Source organism: Staurois parvus, unplaced genomic scaffold (assembly GCF_062004578.1).
Source record: "Staurois parvus isolate SC_StPar_1 unplaced genomic scaffold, SC_StPar_1.0 ptg000417l, whole genome shotgun sequence".
Taxonomy (NCBI): domain Eukaryota; kingdom Metazoa; phylum Chordata; class Amphibia; order Anura; family Ranidae; genus Staurois; species Staurois parvus.
The window spans coordinates 998,081-1,020,450 of NW_028318213.1; the positions used below are offsets into that span (position 1 = coordinate 998,081).

The window sequence follows — 22,370 nt, forward strand, 5'->3', positions numbered from 1 at the left end:
TCCTGAATGCTGCTGCAGAGAACTGGGCTCATGTGATGCGGTGAGCTTGGCTCCCTGAATCATTTTCCTGTCAGCTCACAGAAGATGTTGCATAACATTGGGTGTCAAATCCTGGAAAAGACTGAATCTGGAGCAAAGACAATATGGGGCAGCACTAGAGCTTGGGGAGGGTGAACATTGCTTGTTTTTGTAAACAGGCCCCCCCTCCTACCACATGAAAGAATAAAACTGGAAATGGGTTTTAAGGCCATTTAAGGAGAACAATAAAATCAATGGTGAGAAGACGTGCAATGTAATTTCTATGTAGTATAACCATGCCATTAGCTGCTCTGTGGCCCTGGAGCAGAGGGTCCCGTAATTTGACCATATAATATTTTCTTAGGCAGCGGAAGCATTGGGAGACTAAAGCCAAACAGAATGAATGTGTAATTAGTGTAGGTACCATGTAAGCATACATCGGTGTTATAGCTTTAGAATGGTATATGTTTGAATAGTGAAATTGCTTTTGAGAACTGTGGTGGAAAGAAGTGGACATGTGGTCCAATTAGATCTGTGCTTCTGTGGCTCATTATATACGGTTTTCCTACGCTATGAGTTAGTATTTCTGAAATCAGCAATTACAGTAGATAAGCAAACATGTGACCAGCTGCAGAAAAAGCCAGCAGTCCTAAGATTTAGACACTTACCTTCCCCTAGGACATGAGACTTGTATGAGGCAGCACTTGATGAGGCTCCACAATGGACATCATGCACTCTGTTATATCACATGTATGACTGTTTTCCTGGTTAGATTCTCTGGAGGCATTTATGCTTTCCATGGCAGGTGGGCATATTTTAAAATGTCCATAGCAGAACACCTCTCAGAGGCATTGAGGGCCAACAAGTCCCAGAACATCTGCCTGGCTTCAATGGAGAATTGTTGCCACTTTCCTGGTGCCAAGGATAGGTCTTTCTTCATTTGCCACCAAGCAAACTCCCGATACATGGGGTCATGACCCCCTGCTTCTTTCCAAGGAAATGAGCCGGTCATAGCTGTGTACAACAGGACTCCAAACGCCCACACGTCAACGCTCGGGTGCAGCAGCAATTGATCCCCTTCTTTTAAGCTGCACAATTCCGGAGCAGTATATGGGATGGACCAGGCCATACATGGTGCTTGAGTGCCCCGGAGCCTCGTCAGTCCAAAATCTGCTAATTTGACTTCCTTACATTCAATGTCCATGAGCAAAATGTTGTCCAGTTTAATGTCCCGATGGACCATTCCTCTGCTGTGCATAAAGTCTAAGGCACTCGCTACCTGTGGAACAAAACCCTTTATAATATCTTCATTTAAACAAACCTGTAGGGAAAAAAGAGAGAAAATTAGTCACTAGACACAAATATAGCACAATGTTACCCAACATATTGAACCCACCTTACCTCGTGTACAGGGAAACAAACATCCATTAGCTGAATACACAAGGAGTATGATTAACCACTTGCCTACCAGGCACTTATACCCCCTTCCTTACCAGGCCAATTTTCAGCTTTCAGCGCTGCCGCACTTTGATTGACAATTGCGCGGTCATGCAACATTGTACCCATATGAAATTTTGATCATTTTTTTCTCACAAATAGAGCTTTCTTTTGGTGGTATTTAATCGCCACTGGGCACTTTACTTTTTGTGCTATAAATTAAAAAATGTGCAAAAAATTTGAAAAAAAAAAAAAAGTTTGTTTCTTTTATAAAATTTTTCAAACAGGTATTTTTTCTCCTTCACTGATTTGCGTTGATGAGGCGGCACTTATGGGCACTGATAGGCGGCACTGATGGGCACTGATAGGCAGCACTAAAGGGCACTGATAGGCAGTACTAATGAGGTGGCACGGATAGGCGGCACTGATAGACAGCACTAATTAGGGGTCACGGATAGGCGGCACTGATATGCAGCACTGATAGGCGGCACTGATAGGTGGCACTGATGATGGGTACTGATAGACGGCACTGACTGGCATCACTTCTGGGCACTGACTGGCGGCACTGACTGGCACAACCCCTGGGCACTGACTGGTGGCACTGACTGGCAGCACTGCTGGGCTGCACTGGTGGGTGGCACTGGTGGGCAGCACTGGTGGGTGGGCACAGGTGGGTGGCACTGGTGGGCACAGGTGGGTGGCACTGGTGGGCACAGGTGGGTGGGCACAGGTGGGTGGCACTGCTGGGCACATGTAGGTGGCACTTCTGGGCACAGGTAGGTGGCACTGCAGAGTGGCACAGGTGGGTGCACTGCTGGGCACAGGTGGGGGCACTGCTGGGCACAGGTGGGGGCACTGCTGGGAACGGGTGGGCGGGGCTAGTGGGCGCACTGCTGGGCGGAACTTGCGGGTGTCACTGCTGGGCACCGATCATCAGGGCACTGATCATCAGTGCCCTGATGATCGGTGCCGATCCCCGCTCTGACAACTGCCGGTTCTCGGCAGTACTTTCCTCACGATCTGACAGCGTGAGGAAAGTGCAGCCGAGAACCGTCACTTGCATTTCCCTGTGATCAGCGTGTCATTGGACACCGCTGATCATGTGGTAAAAGGCCGGTGGGATCGGCCTTTCACCACATCACGTGATCAGCTGTGTCCGTAGGACACAGCGATCACGGAGATCGCCGGGTGCACGCCCCCTGGGGCGCGCAGGAGAGCGCGTTCTGGGAGGACGTCATATGACGTCCACTCAGAACTGGCCGGCCGCGGTGAAGCCGTCATTCGGCTATGCGCGGTCGGCAAGAGGTTAAAGGAAACCTGTCAGCATCCAAAATGGTGCCATTAATGGTGCAAGATCCATCTTAACCCATCTTACTCCATTTTAAACCTTGCTTCATAACTTGAGTGATACACAGACCTAAAACAACAAGTGTATGCCAACTATACATCCTACCAACTCACTGCCCTGGGAAAGGAACCTTTAAAACTCAGAAATGCTTTAAAGCAACTAAAACTAGAAATCGTGACTTTATAAATATCAGTAAAGTTTTGATACAAACTTACATTTGACTTTACTATTGAATGAAGGTTTCCAGCTGGTGCCACCTTCTGGACAAAGACATAGTCGTTGCTGGTTTGGAAAGCGATTTCATGGGTTGTGATGATATTTGGATGGCCACTGAGACTAAGAGACATTCCGTATTCCACTAGGAAGTTGTCTTTTGGAGTTGTCTCTTTACTCATCAGTTTCATAGCCACCAACTCATCTGTTGAAAAGAAAGACAAAAAAAGACAATGAGTATCATAAAAACAACATTAGAGAAATGATGAAGCTTGCTAAAAACCTACTAAAGTTAGTTAAAAGTTTCTGTAAATCTAAAAGCTCTGACTTATTAAGATCCATAATCATCACTCAAAAACTGGAAGCAAGGGGGGCTTGGAAAACTTAGAAACTTAAAAAATGCTGCTCAAAGCTTTGGAAATGTTCTGCAGCCGAAGCATTCTGTTGATTCTTAGATCTTGGATGTCACACTCATATCTCAGTTTAGAAGTAAAGATCCTTTAGACATCTGAGCTCTAAATAGAACTAAATCTGCAGAGGGAACCCAGAGCATTAACTAGAATATGTAAATATCAGACTTGTATATTATGGCAGACTTGCTCATTATAGTCTCCCCTCCTCTGGTGATGCAATATCTACAGTATGATCCCCCTTGTTGCACCATGCAACCGAAGAACCTTTACCTGCTAGTTACTCTTTTCCTTAGTTTATTTCCACTCATTCAGAAGCACAACTGATTCTGTAAATCATTCTCTTTGCATGAATTAGGCTACAAATTTACCTGAACCCCGATGTTTGGCCAAGAGAACCTTTCCATACGATCCTGTCCCGAGCTCTTTGATGGGGTGGAAGTGGTCTGTGACTTCCATCATCGTCAGGTTTTCTGAGGTTTCGGCGATGAGCTCAAGAAGTTTCCTTGCAGTGTTCTTGGTTACTTCTACAATGCTAGAAGCCATTCTGGAATCACAACATCAAAACATACAAATGAGTTTCATTTGGCACTAATCATTAGTAAGCGGCATTAATCATCTCTCTGGATATCACCCAGTTACTGTTATTAATTGTCAGCTTCATTAGAGGTGGGGGGAGGGGTAGTATTGTAACTAAAGACAGTTATTTTACATTTTAAAGCTGATATATGCTTACAATTCTTATTAAATACATGTTGGGCTTATGTTGATGAGCTTTTATTCACAGCAAGTGGATATTGTTTTCCTATATAAGTCTGTGGTAATGCAAAACCCACTTGAAGCCGATCAAATTCACCTGTCAATATACAGTATTATAAATTATTTTAGAAGGGTCTAAAATGGACATCAAACTGATTCTATCGACACGAACCCTTACTCTGATACATACAAGTTATATGTAAGAAGTCCAATTATTTTATAGATTCCAAAGAGAGAAAGGAGTGATGTAGAATGGCACTGGGCAAAGGACCGAGAGTGCCATCATTCCAAACCAACAAATGTCTACAACAAGGTAACAAGCGGGGACTTCCTAGGATGGCAGCCAGGGATATCAATTCAAAACATAGGAATACAAATTCCAAATGTATTAGTCACATCATACAAAAGTTTTTGTATTGAACATCATGTGTGAACCTTTAAACTTTTGCATGATATGACTAACATTTATGAAAATATCTTTTATAGCTGGGTGTTGACTTTCTGTCCTTAGATGCCATCCTAGGAAGTCCCTGGTTTTACTTTGCTGTAATACAGTAAATGATTTACTAAAGATATGTGACTTCCTGAGACTTCAAGTACAAATCCAACCAAAGAATTTGGACAAAAATAGGACAAGGTTAGAACATCTTTTAACTTTTTATTGTCGTTTCTGACGTCCGATCTTCCCTCACTTCATGTGTGTGGTCAGCAAAACCTCTTTAAGAGGCACAAGTGGGGGAAGAATGAAAACCTTTATTAGGTTTTGTAATTTTTTTTTGCTCCATGATATTTTTATTAAAGATTAATAACAGGTACATAAACAGAAAGAAGATTTGGTGGCTATTTCCAAAGGTGACCAACATCAATTCACAATAGGAAATATACCAGAGTCAGGTATAACTGGACAATGAAAAACCACATTCTAGCATGATATAGTAACAGGGAAATACAAGGGGTCCCTCATCATGGACCTATACTGGTCTTGCTATGCATACACCATAGAACAGTGTTTCTCAACCTTTTCTTAGTCAACGTGCCCTTTACAATTCCACACAATCTTGAGGCACCCCATGCTAAAATGTAAGAACGAAACAAATAGTTTTACGTAACGCAGCAACATCCACACAAGTAGGACCCCCAACATTAGAAGTGGTTTGTTCTTTCATAACTATTGCACCTTTGCACATTGCTACCAACATGTCCCAACATTCTCCCTCACTCAGCTAAAGTGACCCCAGTGCTGATGGAGAGGGGCAAACAAGGATTCAGGTGACTGATGTCCTCCTTTTCAACCAATTACATCATCCGTTGTTAGGAATGTCAGCGGCTGGACCCCACAGAACCCAAGGTTGTAATGCTGCACAATACAAATTTGTGGTTTGTGTAACAAAAAGGCAGGACTGATCCACTTACTGTCTTGTTTACAGTTTTTGGGGCAATTCTACCAAAGGCATCGCTGAAGAACCCAGAAGGCACCCCAGGGTACCTGGACACCCTGGTTGAAAAAGATTGCCATAGAATACTCTAGCCAGACTAGCAAGGCATGAAGATAAACAGAAAAAAAAAATAAAAAAATATATATATACACACACAGTATATTTGAATGTGAAGCGCAAAGTACAACAAATGATCTGAGCATGTCATAGGACAAGATAGTTGGAGCACTCAGACTCATATCTTTGTCAGGTGTTTATTGCCATGTGTGTTCTAGTATTGGGTCACTAGTGGATCTTCCCAATAAGTACCCAGGTGGTAATAAAAACCTGACAGAAGTTATAACTCATTCATAAATCAAGCAAATAAATGGGATTGGCTGGAATTGGCCTCTAGCTACAGCCATTGTATTGAGTTGCTGGTCAGAGTTGCCAACATTCTAGTCAATGTTATGTAAGCTTGTCATTGTAACAATATAGTGGAAGAGAAAATAGAACCCCACATGTACTAAATATGACAAATGGGAATAGTGGAATTTGGAACCCGATTACTATGAAAACATTTTTTTGCAGGATTGTGCTTTCAAACCAAACTGAAAATTGCCTAACAGACAATCTAGGATGACCTAAGAAGACCTGTATAATTTTACTTCTAAGATACATGAAGAAAGAAAATCTCAATGTATGTATGAGGTTGGTTATATTCTAAAAAAAATATTCAATCAATACACAGACCTCTAAACAAAAGAAAATAATGAATTCATACTTGTAGGGCAATAACAGGCAATTTAGATAAAAGGTAAAAAATCTAATTGAGGGAAGATAAAAACGTTTGTCTATTTAACTTACTGCTAAAACAGGTTCTTATTGGAAAATTTGGAAAAGCAAAGAAAATTAGGGGGGAAACAAAGTTTCATGTACAAAAAGACAAACAACAATTCACCATCAAAAGTTTTTTCACCATTCCTGTCTAACACACAACTACTAATCTACAATCTCTCAGACAACCTCGGATGGAACGGTTTCATTTTATTTCAAGGGAAGATGAAGAAAGAACATGTGAATGTAATGCATGAGGTTGGGTAGATTGTAAAAATAACATATTGCAAAACAATGTGGATATTCCATCAATCTATGGATCGCTCAACAAAAGGCAATCATTTAATTCTTCTTGTAGGGTAATAACAGGCAAGGGAAATAAAGATAAAATCATCTAAATTCAGGGAACATTAAAACATTCTTTTTATTTAATCTTTTTGCTACAACATTTGTATTGCTGGGTTGTCATTGTAAAATATGATGAATGAGAAATATAGGAAAACAATGGCGTGTACAAAAAGACAGACAGGAATGGCAACATATGAAACTTAGGGAAATAAAAAATCTTTTGGTACTGAATTGTTTAGCATGCAATTGCTAATCTACAACCTACCAGACAACCTCGGATGGAAGGGTTTCATTTTATTTCAAGGGAACATGAAGAAAGAACATCTGAATGTAATGCATGAGGTTGGGTAGATTGTAAAAATTACATATTGCAGGATAATGTGGATATTCCATCAATCTATGGATCTCTAACCAAAGAGAATCATTGAATCCCTTTTGTAGGGAAATTTAACCTTCTGCTAAGAAATCTGTATTGTTAGGTTGTTCTTATAAAATATGATGAAAAAGAAAATTAGGAAAACACTTCCATGTATGAAAAAGTCAGACAAGAATAGCAAAATATCAGGAATGGCAAAATTTTGAACTCAGTAAAAAAACTTGATTTTGAATTGTGTTTAACAAGCAACTGCTAATCTACCATCTAACAGACAACCTGAGGTGTAATTGTTTTTTTTAACTATTTCAAGTGTACATGAAGAATGAATATCTGATTGTAAAGCTTAATGATGAATATATTTTAAAAAGTAAATGATCACAATATCATGTGGATATTTAATCAATATATCAATCTCTAAAATAAAAGGCCTATTTGTCTGACAATAAATAACAGGTAAGTGAAAAAATAGAGAACATTCTACATTTTTACTATTTAAATTTCTGCTAAGTACATCTCTTAATAGTAGAGAAAAATGCTAGCTAAGGATAAAACTGAGGATTATAAAACTATGAAGTTCTATGACTTACTTTGGAAAATGAAGGTGTAGATGGTCTCCAAGTCGGTCTTCACGGAGGAAATCTATGCGGTCTTCTGAAAAGCAATTCTGGCGGGAAGCAATGTAGAATATAAATCACTTTTTGCTACAAGAAAAATGAGAGTCACTGAAAGTAAGGAGTGGAGGTCTGGTATATATGTGAGGAGAAAATGGAATTTAATTGATGGGAGATTCTGATTGGCCAACACACAGGAGCAGCTCATTAACATATGATTGGTGACTTTGGAATGGGTTCCTGAAGGGTGGAGCAGGTAGGTCCATATGAATGGGGATTGTTTATGCTGTGCCAGTGTGATGAGGGCGGGGAAATTACCCTGAAACTAATTTTAAATGATTTAATTAACCAAGGAAACAGTTTCTAGATGCTAAGATTTATAGAGATAATGTATAAAATGTCTTAATATTCTTTTTTCTTTATAATATCTTTTTATTAAATTGTTCAGCATAAATTTACAAAAATGCTAAATATCACATATATACAAATTAAAGATAGAAAAGACAGAAAGAAAAGAAAAAGGGTATAATAAATACTACAACACATTCACAATCTATGAAATACATTAGATAATATTCAGCGTAGGAGTGCTTTCTGTTAGATATCATAGAATCTGTTAGAGTAAATAAGGGAGGAGCTCTGCTGACTTCCATCATCCAATTATATGCAAGCACAACTTATTTGTTTTCTTAATTTTCCTGGCATGTGATGTGACAGGTTGATGAGATTTTTTGGCTAGAATGTTCTAGGGTATATAGCTGTGTATATGTGGTCAGAGAATCAGAGATTAATTGGCTTGTATTTTTTATTCTTTTATCATCAGTTGAGTTTGTCTCATTTATAGGGAATATACAGGGGTTAGACAAAAGATGGAAATACTCCACCATTTGCAGGTGTGAAAGTGACCCCATGTTTGGAGGTGAATGCAGAGGTGATGTAACACATTTTTGCTTCCACTGTGTGATGAGACACCTAGCTAACAGGTGGGAAGCCTCACTTTCCTCATTCTCTGCATGCACTGCTAGTAATACAGAGCAATGTCAGAGCTTAATGAATGAAAAAAATATTTCCAGCTAGCAATAAATGAAATCATGTTTTGGTACTGAATTGTTTAGCATGCAACTGCTAATCTACAACCTACCAGACAACCTCGGATGGAATTGTTTCATTTTATTTCAAGGGAACATGAAGAAAGAACATCTGAATGTAATGCATGAGGTTGGGTAGATTGTAAAAACAACATATTGCAAGTTAATGTGGATATTCCATCAATCTATGGATCTCTAAACAAAAGACAATGATTTAATCCCTTTTGTAAGGCAATAACAGGCAAGTGAGAAAGAAAAAATAATTTAAATTTTGGGAGAATTAAAAACTGTTTTTTTTCTATTTAACTTTCTGCTAAAAAATCTGTATTGTTAGGTTGTCATTGTAAAATATGATGAAAGAGAGAATTAGGAAAACACTTCCATGTATGAAAAAGACAGACTGGAATGGCAAAATGACAGGAATGCAAAATGTGAAACTTTTGATTTTGAATTGTATTTAACATGCAACTGCTAATCTACCATCTATCACACAACCGAGGATGGAATTGTTTCATTTTATTTCAAGGGTACAAGAAGAATGAACATCTGAATGTAAAGCTTAAGGCTGAATATATTTTAAAAATAAATGACTGCAAGATAATGTGGAGATTTAATCAATATATAAATCACTAAAATAAAAGGCCTATTTGTGTGACAATAAATAACAGGTAAGTGTGAAAAATAGAGAACATAAAACAGTTTTACTATCTAACTTTCTGCTAAGTACATCTTCTAATAGTAGAAAAAACCCTAGAAAAGGATAAAACTGAGGATTATAAAACTATGAAGTTCTCTATGACTTACTTTGGAAAATGAAGGTATAGATGGTCTCCAAGTCGGTCTTCACGGAAGAAATCTATGTGGTCTTCTGAAAAGTAATTCTGGTAGGAAGCAGTCAATGGAGGAAATGAATCACTTTTGCTACAAGCAAAATGAGAGTCACTGAAAGTAAGAACTGGAGGTCTGGTATATATGTGAGGAGAAAAAGGAATTTGTTAAATGAGATTCTGATTGGCCAACACAGAGGAGCTGCTCATTAACATATGATTGGTGACTTTGGAATGGGCTCCTGAAGGGTGGAGCAGGTAGGTCCATATGAATGGGGATTGTTTATGCTGTGCCAGTGTGATGAGGGCGGGAAAATTGCTAATTTTGATTGATTTAATTACCAAGAAAAAAGTTTCTAGATGCTAAGATTTATAGAGATAATGTATAAAATGTCTTAATTTTCTTTTAATATATTTTTATTAAATCGCTCAACATAAATTTACAAAAATGCAAAATATCACATTCACCCAATTTAGCCATGGAAAATGTATGTATAAAATATCTGTCTAAATAAATAAAATATAAACACGCATCCATATATAAATCATAAATATACAATCTAAAACCAACATAGAACTCCACCCACCTGAGACTATAAAGTGGGCAATATATATGAACTGACAAAGGCTGGAATGCTGAGCTGTGATTGGATCCTGAAAGTAAAGTTATTCTTTAAAGGTTTTAACAAAGATGCTCCATCACTAAAAGCTTCAAAAATCTTCTGCAGATTCTTACGATATATACTAATCTTTTACAAGCAGAGGATTTACATATAAAGTTTGAGGGCCAAAATACATTTTTCTGCTATGGGGCTTCATCACTAGTCATTTTTAGTAATGTGGAACTGCTCAGACTCAGCACTGCGCTCATACACATATATGTTCATTGGGGGGATGAAGAAACTTTCCCTGAGATGATGAAATGTATGTCTTTATTGTCATGTTTGGTTTGTATTTGTTGTATTTTGTCTCCACAATCTACTTTACTTTAAATGTTCACTTTGAGGTCACAAAACCGAAAATAGAGAGTACTCCATTGTGACAAGTCCAGATCACATTGGGGGCCAAATTATTTTAACTGAAAAGGTTAATAAACCCCCTGATGTTGGTAAAATCCAGATTTTCTTCTCTCCTAAGGGTAATGAAGTGTTTTTGGGGTGCCATAGTAAAGGTAAGGAGGTGGCCTCACCAGTGTGTCCCATACTTCCAGTAGTTTATTGAGCAAGGCATAGGGAATCATAGACCAAATGTGGAGGAAATGCAGGAAATAACCAGCTACTCTGCATTAGGTTGGATAGTAGAACATGCTTGATAATTACCTTCTATATTACTAGATTGCCGGATTGCCATATTCAGGAAAAGGATATTGGAAGAACCAACTGAAGCCGGTCAATTTAATAGGGATAATAGTATACGGAAGAGGAAATATTATTTTGCTTGTTTGATTTTATTTTTTTTTTGTTTATTTTATTATTAATGCAAAAAAATCATGAATTGACATTTTTATTTTTTAAAAACTTGGTTTAGTTTGATTTAGTTGTGATTTGTTTTATTGAAATGGATTGTATTTGTATGAAATTAAAGCTAAATGTAGCAGGGAGGATGTTTGGTAATGTTCACATTTTAGCATCCTCATTTTTGGAAAAGTGGAACTTTTCTGGACCAGAGTATGGAGTATTTTTAGGTTATTTTAGTATACACTACAAAACATTGTTGGGGAAAATGGTAGCCATTGTCATAGTCAATTGTTTCTGCTGAGTGTCTGGGTGTTCACCTCTGCTATTGTTTGTTTACTGTAATTACCAAATCCCATCCCCATTGCCTTCAGTTCCTCCTCTGTGTATTGTCTGTTGGGTGTCGGCTGAAACCATTCAGGGTAGATCTTATTGTTATGGTAAATTTCTGTGCTCCAACACCTTGGGTGTACTGAATATTGTAGTCTCAGACTAAAGGCTTGAAAAAAAATATATATTTTTTTTTTGTGTAATTTATTTTTCTATCACTTATTTTCTTCCATTTTCTCAACTTGTTAGTGGAGCTTTGAAAAGTTTTAAGGTAATTACTTGGAAACTGTGGGCACCATCTGCTGGAAACAGCTGCCATATCTAGCATGGAAAGCTTTGTAACTAAAGCCGTCCATAGAAGGTTCGAATCTCGGATGGTTCAAGGCCAAGATTTAACCTATGTATAGGCAGGCTGAATGTATCTAAGTTGATTGATTGGTCAAATTTAGTACAACCAACCTGTTGGGTTTTCCATGTGATCATTGCTAGAGGCTAATATAGCCACTAGCAGAAATCACTGTGTTCTCCCAGTGGGGATGACTTCCCCACCCCCTATCCCCACTGAGAGAACACAATAGCTTCATGGAAGGGATTCTCCCATCAACACTGATTGTGTGGATATGGGAATCAAGCAATTTTCTTTCCTGAAACCCGTAGTTGCAGGAAAATCTATTAACCAAATATTAGGGCATCGGAGAATGAAAAAGAGTAAATGTAAAGGGTTTTTACCTGGTATTGTTAAAGTATTATTATTGTTAAGGCCTCCCAGGAGGAAAGTCTTAAAAATTAAGAATTACAAATCTGAAGGTGACACAAAACAAGGAATTGATAGCAAAAGTGAAGACTGAGCAAACATCATAGGTTCATACAAAGTGGTCCCAGTCCAACCTCGGGCGAAAACGGAAACATTACAGATTATGCACAATGCAAACTATTTCAATTTTCAATGGTCAGGCTGCCATAGCATATGGGACATATTATCACATTATTATTATACAGTATTTATAAAGCCCCAACAGTTCGCTCAGCGCTGTACATTACAATGGGAGACAGTACATGCAAAAGAACAATAACAATACAATGTGATACATGAAGGATTCGAGGGCCCTGCTCTTTCAAGCTAACAATCTAGGAGGGAGGGAATGGTGGTACAGGAGGAAATGGCTGTGGGTGAAGGAGTGGTAAGAAGAGTGGAGGAGGTTGGCAATTAGCAGGGGGTGGGGTAGGCTTCCCTGAAGAGAAGAGTTTTCAGGGTGCACCTAAAGGAGAGGAGATAATCTGATGGATTGGGGTAGGGAGTTCCAGAGGATGGGTGACGCCCTGGAGAAGTCCTGGAGGTGGGCATGAGAGGAGAAGACCAGGGAACTAGAGAGAAGCAGGTCTTGTGAGGAGCGGAGAGTGCGTGTTGGGTGGTATTTGGATATTAGGTCGGAGATGTAGTTTGGGGCAGTATGGTGGACAGCTTTGTACGTCAGTGTTAGGATTTTGAATTTGATCCGTTGGGCAATCGGAAGCCAGTGGAGGGATTGGCAGAGGGGGGTGGTGGAAACAGAGAGGTTCGTAAGGTGCTTCTATCTGTGCCTATGATGTAGGGAGGGGTGAGGGATGTGAAGAGTATTGGGAAGAGAAAGATACAGATCTAAATGATCCTTTTCCAGTGGTTATGGGAGAAATTGCTGATCTAAAGGAATATTAGTGTAGATGTGGAGGCGTATACAGCAGTCATGACTCTAGGTGTCCTCATTTGGTTTGGTCAGCTTGTAGTGACCGGGTATCTATGGATCAGTATGTCTGTGGTTGGCTGACCTTGTCCCCGAGTTAGTGTATGGTGGTTGGGGACCAAACAGAAGGAACCTGTTCCATAGACACAGGGATTGTGTTTTGTTCCTGTGGTGTCTTCAAGGATGGGAAGTGGTTTCTGGGAACTACATTGGTGGTGTTTTTGGCCTGATCATGAATGCATTCCTAATAAATGGTCTGTATCTAACAAATTCTGTCAGGGGTATGTAAACTTATGAGCACGACCCGAATCATTCCTATGGATGAAGCCGAAATGAGTAAAGGAAATAAGGGCATGGACTGCAATTTGCCGTAAATACAGGCTCTAGCAAGAGCTGTTTATTGCAAATTCTGAGCAGGGCCACATAATAAAAATCATTGGATGGGTCTCATGTTACGTATTTTACAGAGGGAAGAAATTAAACACCCAGTTTAACCGCTTCCTGTCCGCCTTATAGAAGAATTACTGCTACAGGGCGGCACGGGTGCACATAATCACATACATACATATATATATATATATATATCTATATATATATATATACACATACACACAAACACATGATTTTGCATTTCCAGGTAGGGGCCATGGCTGTCAATCACCAGGTCCTGGCCGGTGATTACTCGCCGGCACCCCATGATTACCGAGGATCTCCGCCAGGAAGGAGAACTGTTTTGTTTACTAACAGTTCTCCTCCCTGTCATCGCGTGTGATTACAGTGAGGCACACACAGCCCCATAGTAAAACACTCTCAGCGTCCTTTTTTTCCCATGAATTGAGCTTTCTTTCGGTGGTATTTGATTTTACGCACGTGCGGCCCTGTAGCACTATTTCTACTATAGGGCGGGTGGGAAATCGGTTAAACTTACTAAGATCCTTTGCTTTGATAAATGTTACCATTCACTTTGTAGTTATCCTAAACTAACAATATATCTAAAAATCCGATACCAGAAGATTCCTGCTTATGTCTTTTCCACCTTCTAGGATTTTGCTGAGGCCGGAAAGTCACAGAACCTGAGTACACCTTCACACACCGAACCTTCTCACCAGGAGCTCCACAGCAAAATGAAAAATGTCATTTCATATTCCAGTAGAATGGAATACTGTATATAAAGTGATCATCTATAGCCCAGCAAACGCTGATACTCCTGAACCTCAAGTCTTCCTTGTTTCTTTGTATTCATTCTCACATTCTAATTACAGTCTACAAGTGATCAGTTCAAATGCAAATTGGCAAACACAATGTTTGCTTACTTGTACAACGTATGTAAATTCCCAGGCAGCCAATCAGAATGGTTCAACTTTACAACCACCCCCCCCATTTAAACTCCCATTTAAAGGTGACCTTCTCTTCCCTCTTTCGTTCCTCTCCAACACCAGATCTAGGGTGACATTGGAGAATAGCTGAAGATCTCACCTTGAAATCAGTGGAGCCTGATAACAGAGGAACACTTTGCAGGATACATTGAAGAGTGATCTCAACATTTCCTAAGGTAAGTCATTATATTCATACTATTATAAGGAATGTTTTGTTACTTCCTCACTATTATAGAATGACACTTGTCAATCAATACACAAATATAACTGAGCTGTATATAGTAATGTTGTAGTTTTATATCGGCCCTCAGTTGTGTTTATGAAAATCAGAATTGAATTGGAGCTTTTACTATCAACCACATTTTCCATCTCATTCCCTACCAGCCTGTACATATAGTTGGTACAAATGAAGACTTTAAGTCAATATTATAGTATATGTTTTATTATGTTGTGTGTTTGGTTGTATTACGAGAAGGATATTTTACATATTATTTGGGGGGGTTGAGATGTTATTTGAATAAGGGCTAAAAACTGTTCTGTCTTCTCCAGATCAAAATGGCTTCTGTTGCCCACGATGTGAAGATCCTTCTGAAAGGACTTGTCTCCTCATCATCACAAGGTCTACAGGAGATAGACTTACAGGAGAGATTCCACCTCATAAAGGAACTTGGAAGTGGAGGACACGGTTCAGTGCTGCTGGTGGAGGACAAAGAAACAAGTAAGTGCCAGTTATACAGGATGTTTTAATTTTATACATCTCTCCATACCCATAACATGATTTAAATATAAATGTACACAAATGCTGTGCTTAATATCAATCTAATCATGTCCTATTTACAGATCAGAAGATGGCTTTGAAGATCATGGAAAAGAAAAGAACAAGTAAAAGGCAATTTCTGATAGAGTTCAGTGTGTCCTCCTACCTTTCTCCTCATCCCAACATCATCAGGAGTTTTGGCATGGCCTTCAAGACCCAAGACCACTTCGTATTTGGCCTAGAGGCGGCACCAGTTGGTGACCTGTCCTCTATAATTGTACGCAATGTAAGTCTGATTCCAGCTGATTCCGAATTTTAGCAATTTTCTGGATCATTCTATTTCAGGGTAATAACTTTTTTTTTCTATATTCCAGGTTGGACTTCCAGAAGACAGTGTTAAGAGATGTGCCATGCAGATTTCCAGTGCTCTGGAATTTATTGCCGAGAAAGGACTGGTGCACATGGACATAAAATGTAAAAACATTTTGGTATTTGACCAGGAGTGCCGTTGTGTGAAAATCACTGACTTTGGCCTTACTCGTATGAAAGGAACAGTGATTAGATCTAAGTCTGGCAGCACCTCCTACAGGGCCCCTGAGATGTGTGAACTCACTGGACAGGAAGAACTGGCTGTAGATCCCACTCTGGATGTATGGAGTTTTGGAGTGCTCCTCTACTGCCTGATCACAGGAAAATTTCCCTGGAAGGTGGCCACAGATAAAGACAAAAGATTCAGCAGATTTGTTGCCTGGCAAAACAATCATTGTGATGACCCCCCAGCATCATGGAACAAACTGCCCACATGTCTGCAGAGAATGTTTGGATGTCTCTTAGCTGTGGACTACAGTCAGAGGAGCAAACCGACTGAAGTCTTGTGTTATATGGAGGAGAGCTGGAAATCAGATTCAACCTATTCAACAGATTGAACCTAAGTGGCATCCCTTCCAGCTAATCTACAAGATCTAATGACTCCTTCAGACACTTCCAGTTCACTCACCAGATCTAAGGACTCTTTCAGCCATTACACAACTTGTTTAATCAACCACCTTGACAGAAGTGTTGGTTCTCACCTCCATATCTTCCCATTTCTGGATCTCCGTTCAGGCGGTTACCAAGTCAAAGGCCGGATAATACCTTATATCCAGTAATATCGATGGATGATGAAATGTCCATCAAATGGGCACACTGCTATCTGGGTCATTGTGGATTTCTTAGGTAAAATGATGTAAGAAATGCCCATCACCAATATGTAATATGTTTATATATGATATGTTATATGGGAATAATAGGATATTTGTGACCACATAGTGATATGACTATGCAAGTAGCTGGTTTAAAGTAAGTTTGTAAACCATATGGGACAAAATGTCTTCCTGATTCTCAAAAGAACTAACCGCCCATGACTTTATTAGTATGTCAAAGCCAAATGCTAGACATTGTAAATAAGATGGCAGTTTTTGTCTTTAGGGCCTGCTGAAAGGTGGTGGCTAGACACTGTGTCTCTATTTTGTTAAAGGGCTTTATCATGATAATATGGGGTCTGTTTATCTAAAAGTCTAGGGTGATGGCAGATTTAATGAATGCATACATCCTGTAGACATCTTGTCACCAACTAGTAGGCAGAGGTGTTAACATTGGACAGCCATCACATTAAAGTAGGACTTGAGCTCCATCCAATCGCTTTCTCCAGAAAGATATGATTGTACCACTTAGAAATTCCTTGATGATGGGTAATGGAGGGAACTAGTATAAGAATAGCTAGACTGGATATTAAAGGGGGGGGGGCTTTATTGACAAGCTCTACTGGAGACTTGATGGGGGTAGCTTGACTGGGGAGTTGCCTGGAGACCTTGAGTGGAGGCTGACTATGGAGTGGTAATATGTGATGTACTTGCTAGCTAGATATCTTGTTGGCTAGCTAAATATATTTACTGGACTTTTGTTTTTTTTTGGATTTGTTTCCCATGATGCAGAGGTTCTATTGCTTGAAGGTATTGGGTCATATTGCTGCTAATCCTTGCCTATGATTTATATGCCACTTGGTTATATTTCTATGTAATTAAAGTTATATTTTCTTGTCTGCAGCAAAGCTGTTCATGTTTATTTTTTGTACAATATAATCTTTTTCACCTACAGTGTGTGTTTCCTTGCTGTCCTACCCCTGAAAGAACAGTGAGAAGTGGGTGGGGGTCAATAACAATTATATTATTATTAATGTCTGTATTATTTGTTTAATCACACTCCCCATTTCCTTACAATGGCCCACGCAATTCTATTTCTTAAGCTACCCTTTTTATATTCTAATATTTTTATTGAATTTTTGTCTTCCTGGGGGGGTCCACCTGTACTATTGTTCATTCCAAGCTTACTATACATACAGGATCCCATCACTATTGTTATTTATGTCCCCTCTGTCTATTGAATATCAGGTGTTGGCTATTCAAAGTAGACACCATTGTTATTCTAAATTTTGTGTCTCAATCCTGTGTATGGAATATTCCAGTCTTAGAACATTGTGGGATACGTTTTTTTTTATTTGGTGGTGGTGTACTGTTGAATAGCTACCAAAACTTTTGAGCTTTATGGAGAAGTTGATGGACAAGATTGGCAAAGTTGAAGAAAGGACTGAAATGATAAAAGTAATGAAGGAAGCCCATGGCACCAGACACAGGAGGATGTGAAATGAAGGCTTATCGATAAAATTCAGTAAATGTGATGGAAAGACAAGGCTAACATTTGCTGCTGTTGGATGGTTGAGCAATGTGAACATTTAAAGGTTCAAAAAGAACTTTGAATGAGTATCTTTGGATACCCGGGCCTCCTATCCTTCTTGTATTGAACTGTATTGTTGCTGTATTGTCTCCCGTTATATTGTAAAGCGCTGAGCAAACTGTTGACGCCATAAATCCTGTATAATAATATTAATAAATTAATTTTCTTTTGTGATTATGAACTGAGTACACCCAGAGCAAATGATGGACTAAAGATATTGAGATCCAGATCTATGGAAGAGAGATCACAGAGCTGTACTGGAGTCTACCTCCATGCTTCCTGCCAATGGGGTCCAATCTGCCTCCATTCTGCCTGGCTATGGGGTCTAGTCCCCCTCCCTGCCAAAGGGGTCCAATGTGCTAGTAGATATCATTTTGTGCTTAAAGCGTCTTCAGAATGCAAAGGCAAAAAACTTTAAATCTTAAAGGAGATTGCATATAAACCAATATTACATGTGTGGTCTAGTTTTACTGGCTACAAGGGGGTGACGGTTACAATATGAGTTTATGTGAAATCTCCATTGGTAGATATCAATAGTTCTTGTACTGAGAAATATATATTAGCTAGAGTTTGATCAATGTGGTTGTGTAATATGTCTTATATTGTATGTCCGGGTTCTGAAGATAGAAGGGAATTGTTTGATTTAAATGTAAGCTGCCAAGGGGCGATATTCTATTAATTACAGGTGATACTGTATGACATAACAATAGACCGGGGTGCAGGAGGGTAGTCATATTGGCTCATTATAAGGAGAATCTGATTCCATCTTATCATATTTGTTGTAATTCACCTCTTCTCATTATTGTTCTACCTGTCTGAACCGACTGAATACAATCAATACACTTGCTGTGTAGCTTCCCCCTCATGTCAGCTGTTGTTGATCAAGGAGGCCTACTGCATGGAGATGGTCACTAAAAGAAACAGCTGAAATATAGTGAAAACTATAAAACAAATTTTACAAGTTAGGTAAATGTAACAATACAACAGAGATTGTGATATTCACTGAAATATGCTTTTGGTTTTTCTTCATTCTATGACAATGACTATGTAGTTGCAGAATAAAGAGAGAAATGTTACCCCCAGGACAGAACTGATCATCTCAATGGTGAAGGGCTTGTGAATAGATGTTAAAGAGGAGGTAGAACACCTGGCTGAGATACAACTGATTATACTGTTTCTTTCACAATGGCCTTGTTTATGGAAGCCACCCTCCATTGTTGGGACTAGTAATGTCCAACTGTGGACCTCTGGTAATGACAAATTTGCAGGTTTATCTCAGCATAGGAAGGGACACAACTGCTTACATTAGCAACTGCTACAAGAGTTGCCATAAACAACCCAACTATTATCAGATCAAATGTGTTGTGCTGGCCCTGTATCATCTCAATGAATGCAGGGATGCATGTAATGAAATCATGAAAATGACAAATTTGTATTAAACCATATAAATAATTCATTGCATATCCTTGTGGGGGTGGAGAAACATGAATACCAGCTGCGTTTTTGGCTGGATTCCTGGAAGTGGATCATTTGCACCAAGTCACTTCTTTTGCACGCAGCTCAGTTATATTTTATTGATCACAAGGATATGTAATGGTTTAACTAGAAGTATGATTTATAGGAATTCATGAGAATGAATGTGTCGCTTTCATGGATTATATGCTTCACTGCGGAAGTGTGAATCTTGATGGAAAATGATGGGTGAATCCTCTTTGAATTTAAATGCGATGGACAAATCTTAGTTTAGTTGACATTATGCTGTATGTAGATGACGGTTAAATATTGTTTACCTTTCTCAAATAAGATTCATCCATCTGCTGCATTTTTCCAAGAGAATGAATCTCCAGTTAGTGGCATAAAATACAGATGAATGAATGTCCAGCAAACCTTTGCCGTAAATACTTTATAAATAGCCAGATTTGGTTTTGTTATAATGCAGTATTTCTAAACATGTTAGAGAGAAGTTTAAGTGAAGAGAAAAAAAAAAAAAAAAAAACTGTATCAAATCTTAGTTCAGTTTATTTTTTGTTTACAAAGTTTTTATTGAAAGATAGACTACAAAAACTGCACATCATACATGAGGTAGAATGAACAGCAGGAAAAAAAATGCACATAATAATTTACAATGAAATAAAGCTAATCACAAAAAAATAAAGATCAAATACATGAAAGAGGAAGTCAACATTGTAGGCAGATTAACCACATAACTGACAAGAGTCAAAGACAAATAATGGTACAGCAGAGATTTAATCATTAAGTGCCAATGCGTCATCCAACCATCCCAGTTTCTGTTGAATAAATGCATCCTGTCCAGTAATGTGTACTGAATACGTCCCATGAGCATGACCATATCAACTACCCACAATACAGAGACCAGAGGGACTACTGGGGACTTCCAATGGCCCATAGGGTGGAAATGCAAATACTATGGAGTATCCTATTATGTTCGCTGGAATCCTCCTCATATTGATTGGACACAAGGATTTCACATTTTTTACCTTTGTAGTAGGTCATAATGATTAAAAACGGGTGCAAAAAAAAAAAAAAAAAAAAAAAGTTAATTATGTGCATATATGTAGAATAATGCAATTCACAGTATATAAACACAGACTTGTGGTTGGGCAGAAGGAATTTAAGGATTCTGAACTCAGCCTTTTAAATTATGTAAAATTTTGTAGAGAAAAGGGTTTTTTTGGCACGTACAATCTTTTGAAAATTACATCAAAGAGGATATCAATCCCAAGTTCAAATCCTTCCACCTTGGAAAAAGGTCAGTTCAACTTTGGAGGAATGAGAAAAAAAAAAAAAAAAAAAAAAAAAAAAAACACACCTCACAATACACTCTAAAAATATGATGTCTATTGATTGATGAGTATAATTGTAAACTAAAAGAAATTGATGATATACATGCAAAGTCATTGACTAAACAATCATCCTAAATGTGTTCAATTTACTGTACTGTGTAATATACTGTATATAAAGTGATCATCTATAGCCCAGAAAACGCTGATACTCCCGAACCTCAAGTCTTCCTTGTTTCTTTGTATTAATTCCCACATTCTGATTACAGTCTACAAGTGATCAGTTCAAATGCAAATTGGCAAACTGAATGTTGGCTTACTTGTACAACGTATGTAAATTCCCAGGCAGCCAATCAGAATGCTTCAACTTCCCCCCCACCCATTTAAACTCCCATTTAAAGGTGACCTTCTCTTCCCTCTTTCACTCCTCTCCAACACCAGATCTAGGGTGACATTGTAGAATAGCTGAAGATCTCACCTGGAAATCAGTGGAGCCTGATAACAGAGGAACACTTTGCAGGATACATTGAAGAGTGATCTCAACATTTCCTAAGGTAAGTCATTATATTTGTACTATTATAAGGAATGTTTTGTTACTTCCTCACTATTATAGAATGACACTTGTCAATCAATACACAAATATAACTGAGCTGTATATAGTAATGTTGTAGTTTTATATCGGCCCTCAGTTGTATGTGTTTATGAAAATCAGAATTTAATTGGAGCTTTTACTATCAACCACATTTTCCATGTTATTCCCTACCAGCCTGTACATATAGTTGGTACAAATGAAGACTTTAAGTCAATATTATAGTATATGTTTTATTATGTTGTGTGTTTGGTTGTATTACAAGAAGGATATTTTACATGTTATTTGGGGGGTTTTAGGTGTTATTTGAATAAGGGCTAAAAACTGTTCCGTCTTCTCCAGATCAAAATGGCTTCTGCTGCCCACGATGTGAAGATCCTTCTGAAAGGACTCGTCTCCTCATCATCACAAGGTCTACAGGAGATAGACTTACAGGAGAGATTCCACCTCATAAAGGAACTTGGAAGTGGAGGACACGGTTCAGTGCTGCTGGTGGAGGACAAAGAAACAAGTAAGTGCCAGTTATACAGGATGTTTTAATTTTATACATCTCTCCATACCCATAACATGATTTAAATATAAATGTACACAAATGCTGTGCTTAATATCAATCTAATCATGTCCTATTTACAGATCAGAAGATGGCTTTGAAGATCATGGAAAAGAAAAGAACAAGTAAAAGGCAATTTCTGATAGAGTTCAGTTTGTCCTCCTACCTTTCTTCGCATCCCAACATCATCAGGAGTTTTGACATGGCCTTCAAGACCCAAGACCACTTTGTATTTGGCCTAGAGGCGGCACCAATTGGAGACCTGTCCTCTATAATTGTACGCAATGTGAGTCTGATTCCAGCTGATTCCGAATTTTAGCAATTTTGGGGATA

General features: G+C 38.6%; 2 protein-coding genes across 2 annotated transcripts; one reads left to right on the plus strand and one right to left on the minus strand.

Moving 5' to 3' along the window:
• Positions 1-805: 805 nt before the first annotated feature.
• On the minus strand, positions 806-3,972 carry LOC149454766 (serine/threonine-protein kinase SBK1-like). Its single transcript, XM_089687088.1, has 3 exons — positions 3,798-3,972; positions 3,019-3,221; positions 806-1,339 (listed from the first exon to the last, which is right to left on the minus strand). The coding sequence occupies exons 1-3, from the start codon at positions 3,970-3,972 to the stop codon at positions 806-808; spliced, it is 912 nt and encodes a 303-aa protein (XP_089543214.1).
• Positions 3,973-15,074: 11,102 nt separating this feature from the next.
• Positions 15,075-16,251, plus strand: LOC149454767 (serine/threonine-protein kinase SBK1-like). The gene is made up of 3 exons (XM_089687089.1): positions 15,075-15,286; positions 15,409-15,611; positions 15,700-16,251. Exons 1-3 carry the CDS (start codon positions 15,124-15,126, stop codon positions 16,249-16,251), a joined length of 918 nt encoding a protein of 305 aa, XP_089543215.1. The 5' UTR covers positions 15,075-15,123.
• The last annotated feature ends 6,119 nt before the right edge of the window (positions 16,252-22,370 follow it).

Excerpts from the sequence above, each read along its gene's own strand:
- LOC149454766 (XM_089687088.1), bottom strand. The coding sequence starts at position 3,972 with ATGGCTTCTAGCATTGTAGAAGTAACCAAGAACACTGCAAGGAAACTT. Across the intron at positions 3,222-3,797 it reads GGCCAAACATCGGGGTTCAG|ATGAGTTGGTGGCTATGAAA; the intron begins GTAAATTTGTAG and ends TCTTTTCAACAG. Across the intron at positions 1,340-3,018 it reads ATTCAATAGTAAAGTCAAAT|GTTTGTTTAAATGAAGATAT; the intron begins GTAAGTTTGTAT and ends TTTTCCCTACAG.
- LOC149454767 (XM_089687089.1), top strand. The coding sequence starts at position 15,124 with ATGGCTTCTGTTGCCCACGATGTGAAGATCCTTCTGAAAGGACTTGTC. Across the intron at positions 15,287-15,408 it reads GGTGGAGGACAAAGAAACAA|ATCAGAAGATGGCTTTGAAG; the intron begins GTAAGTGCCAGT and ends TCCTATTTACAG. Across the intron at positions 15,612-15,699 it reads CCTCTATAATTGTACGCAAT|GTTGGACTTCCAGAAGACAG; the intron begins GTAAGTCTGATT and ends TCTATATTCCAG.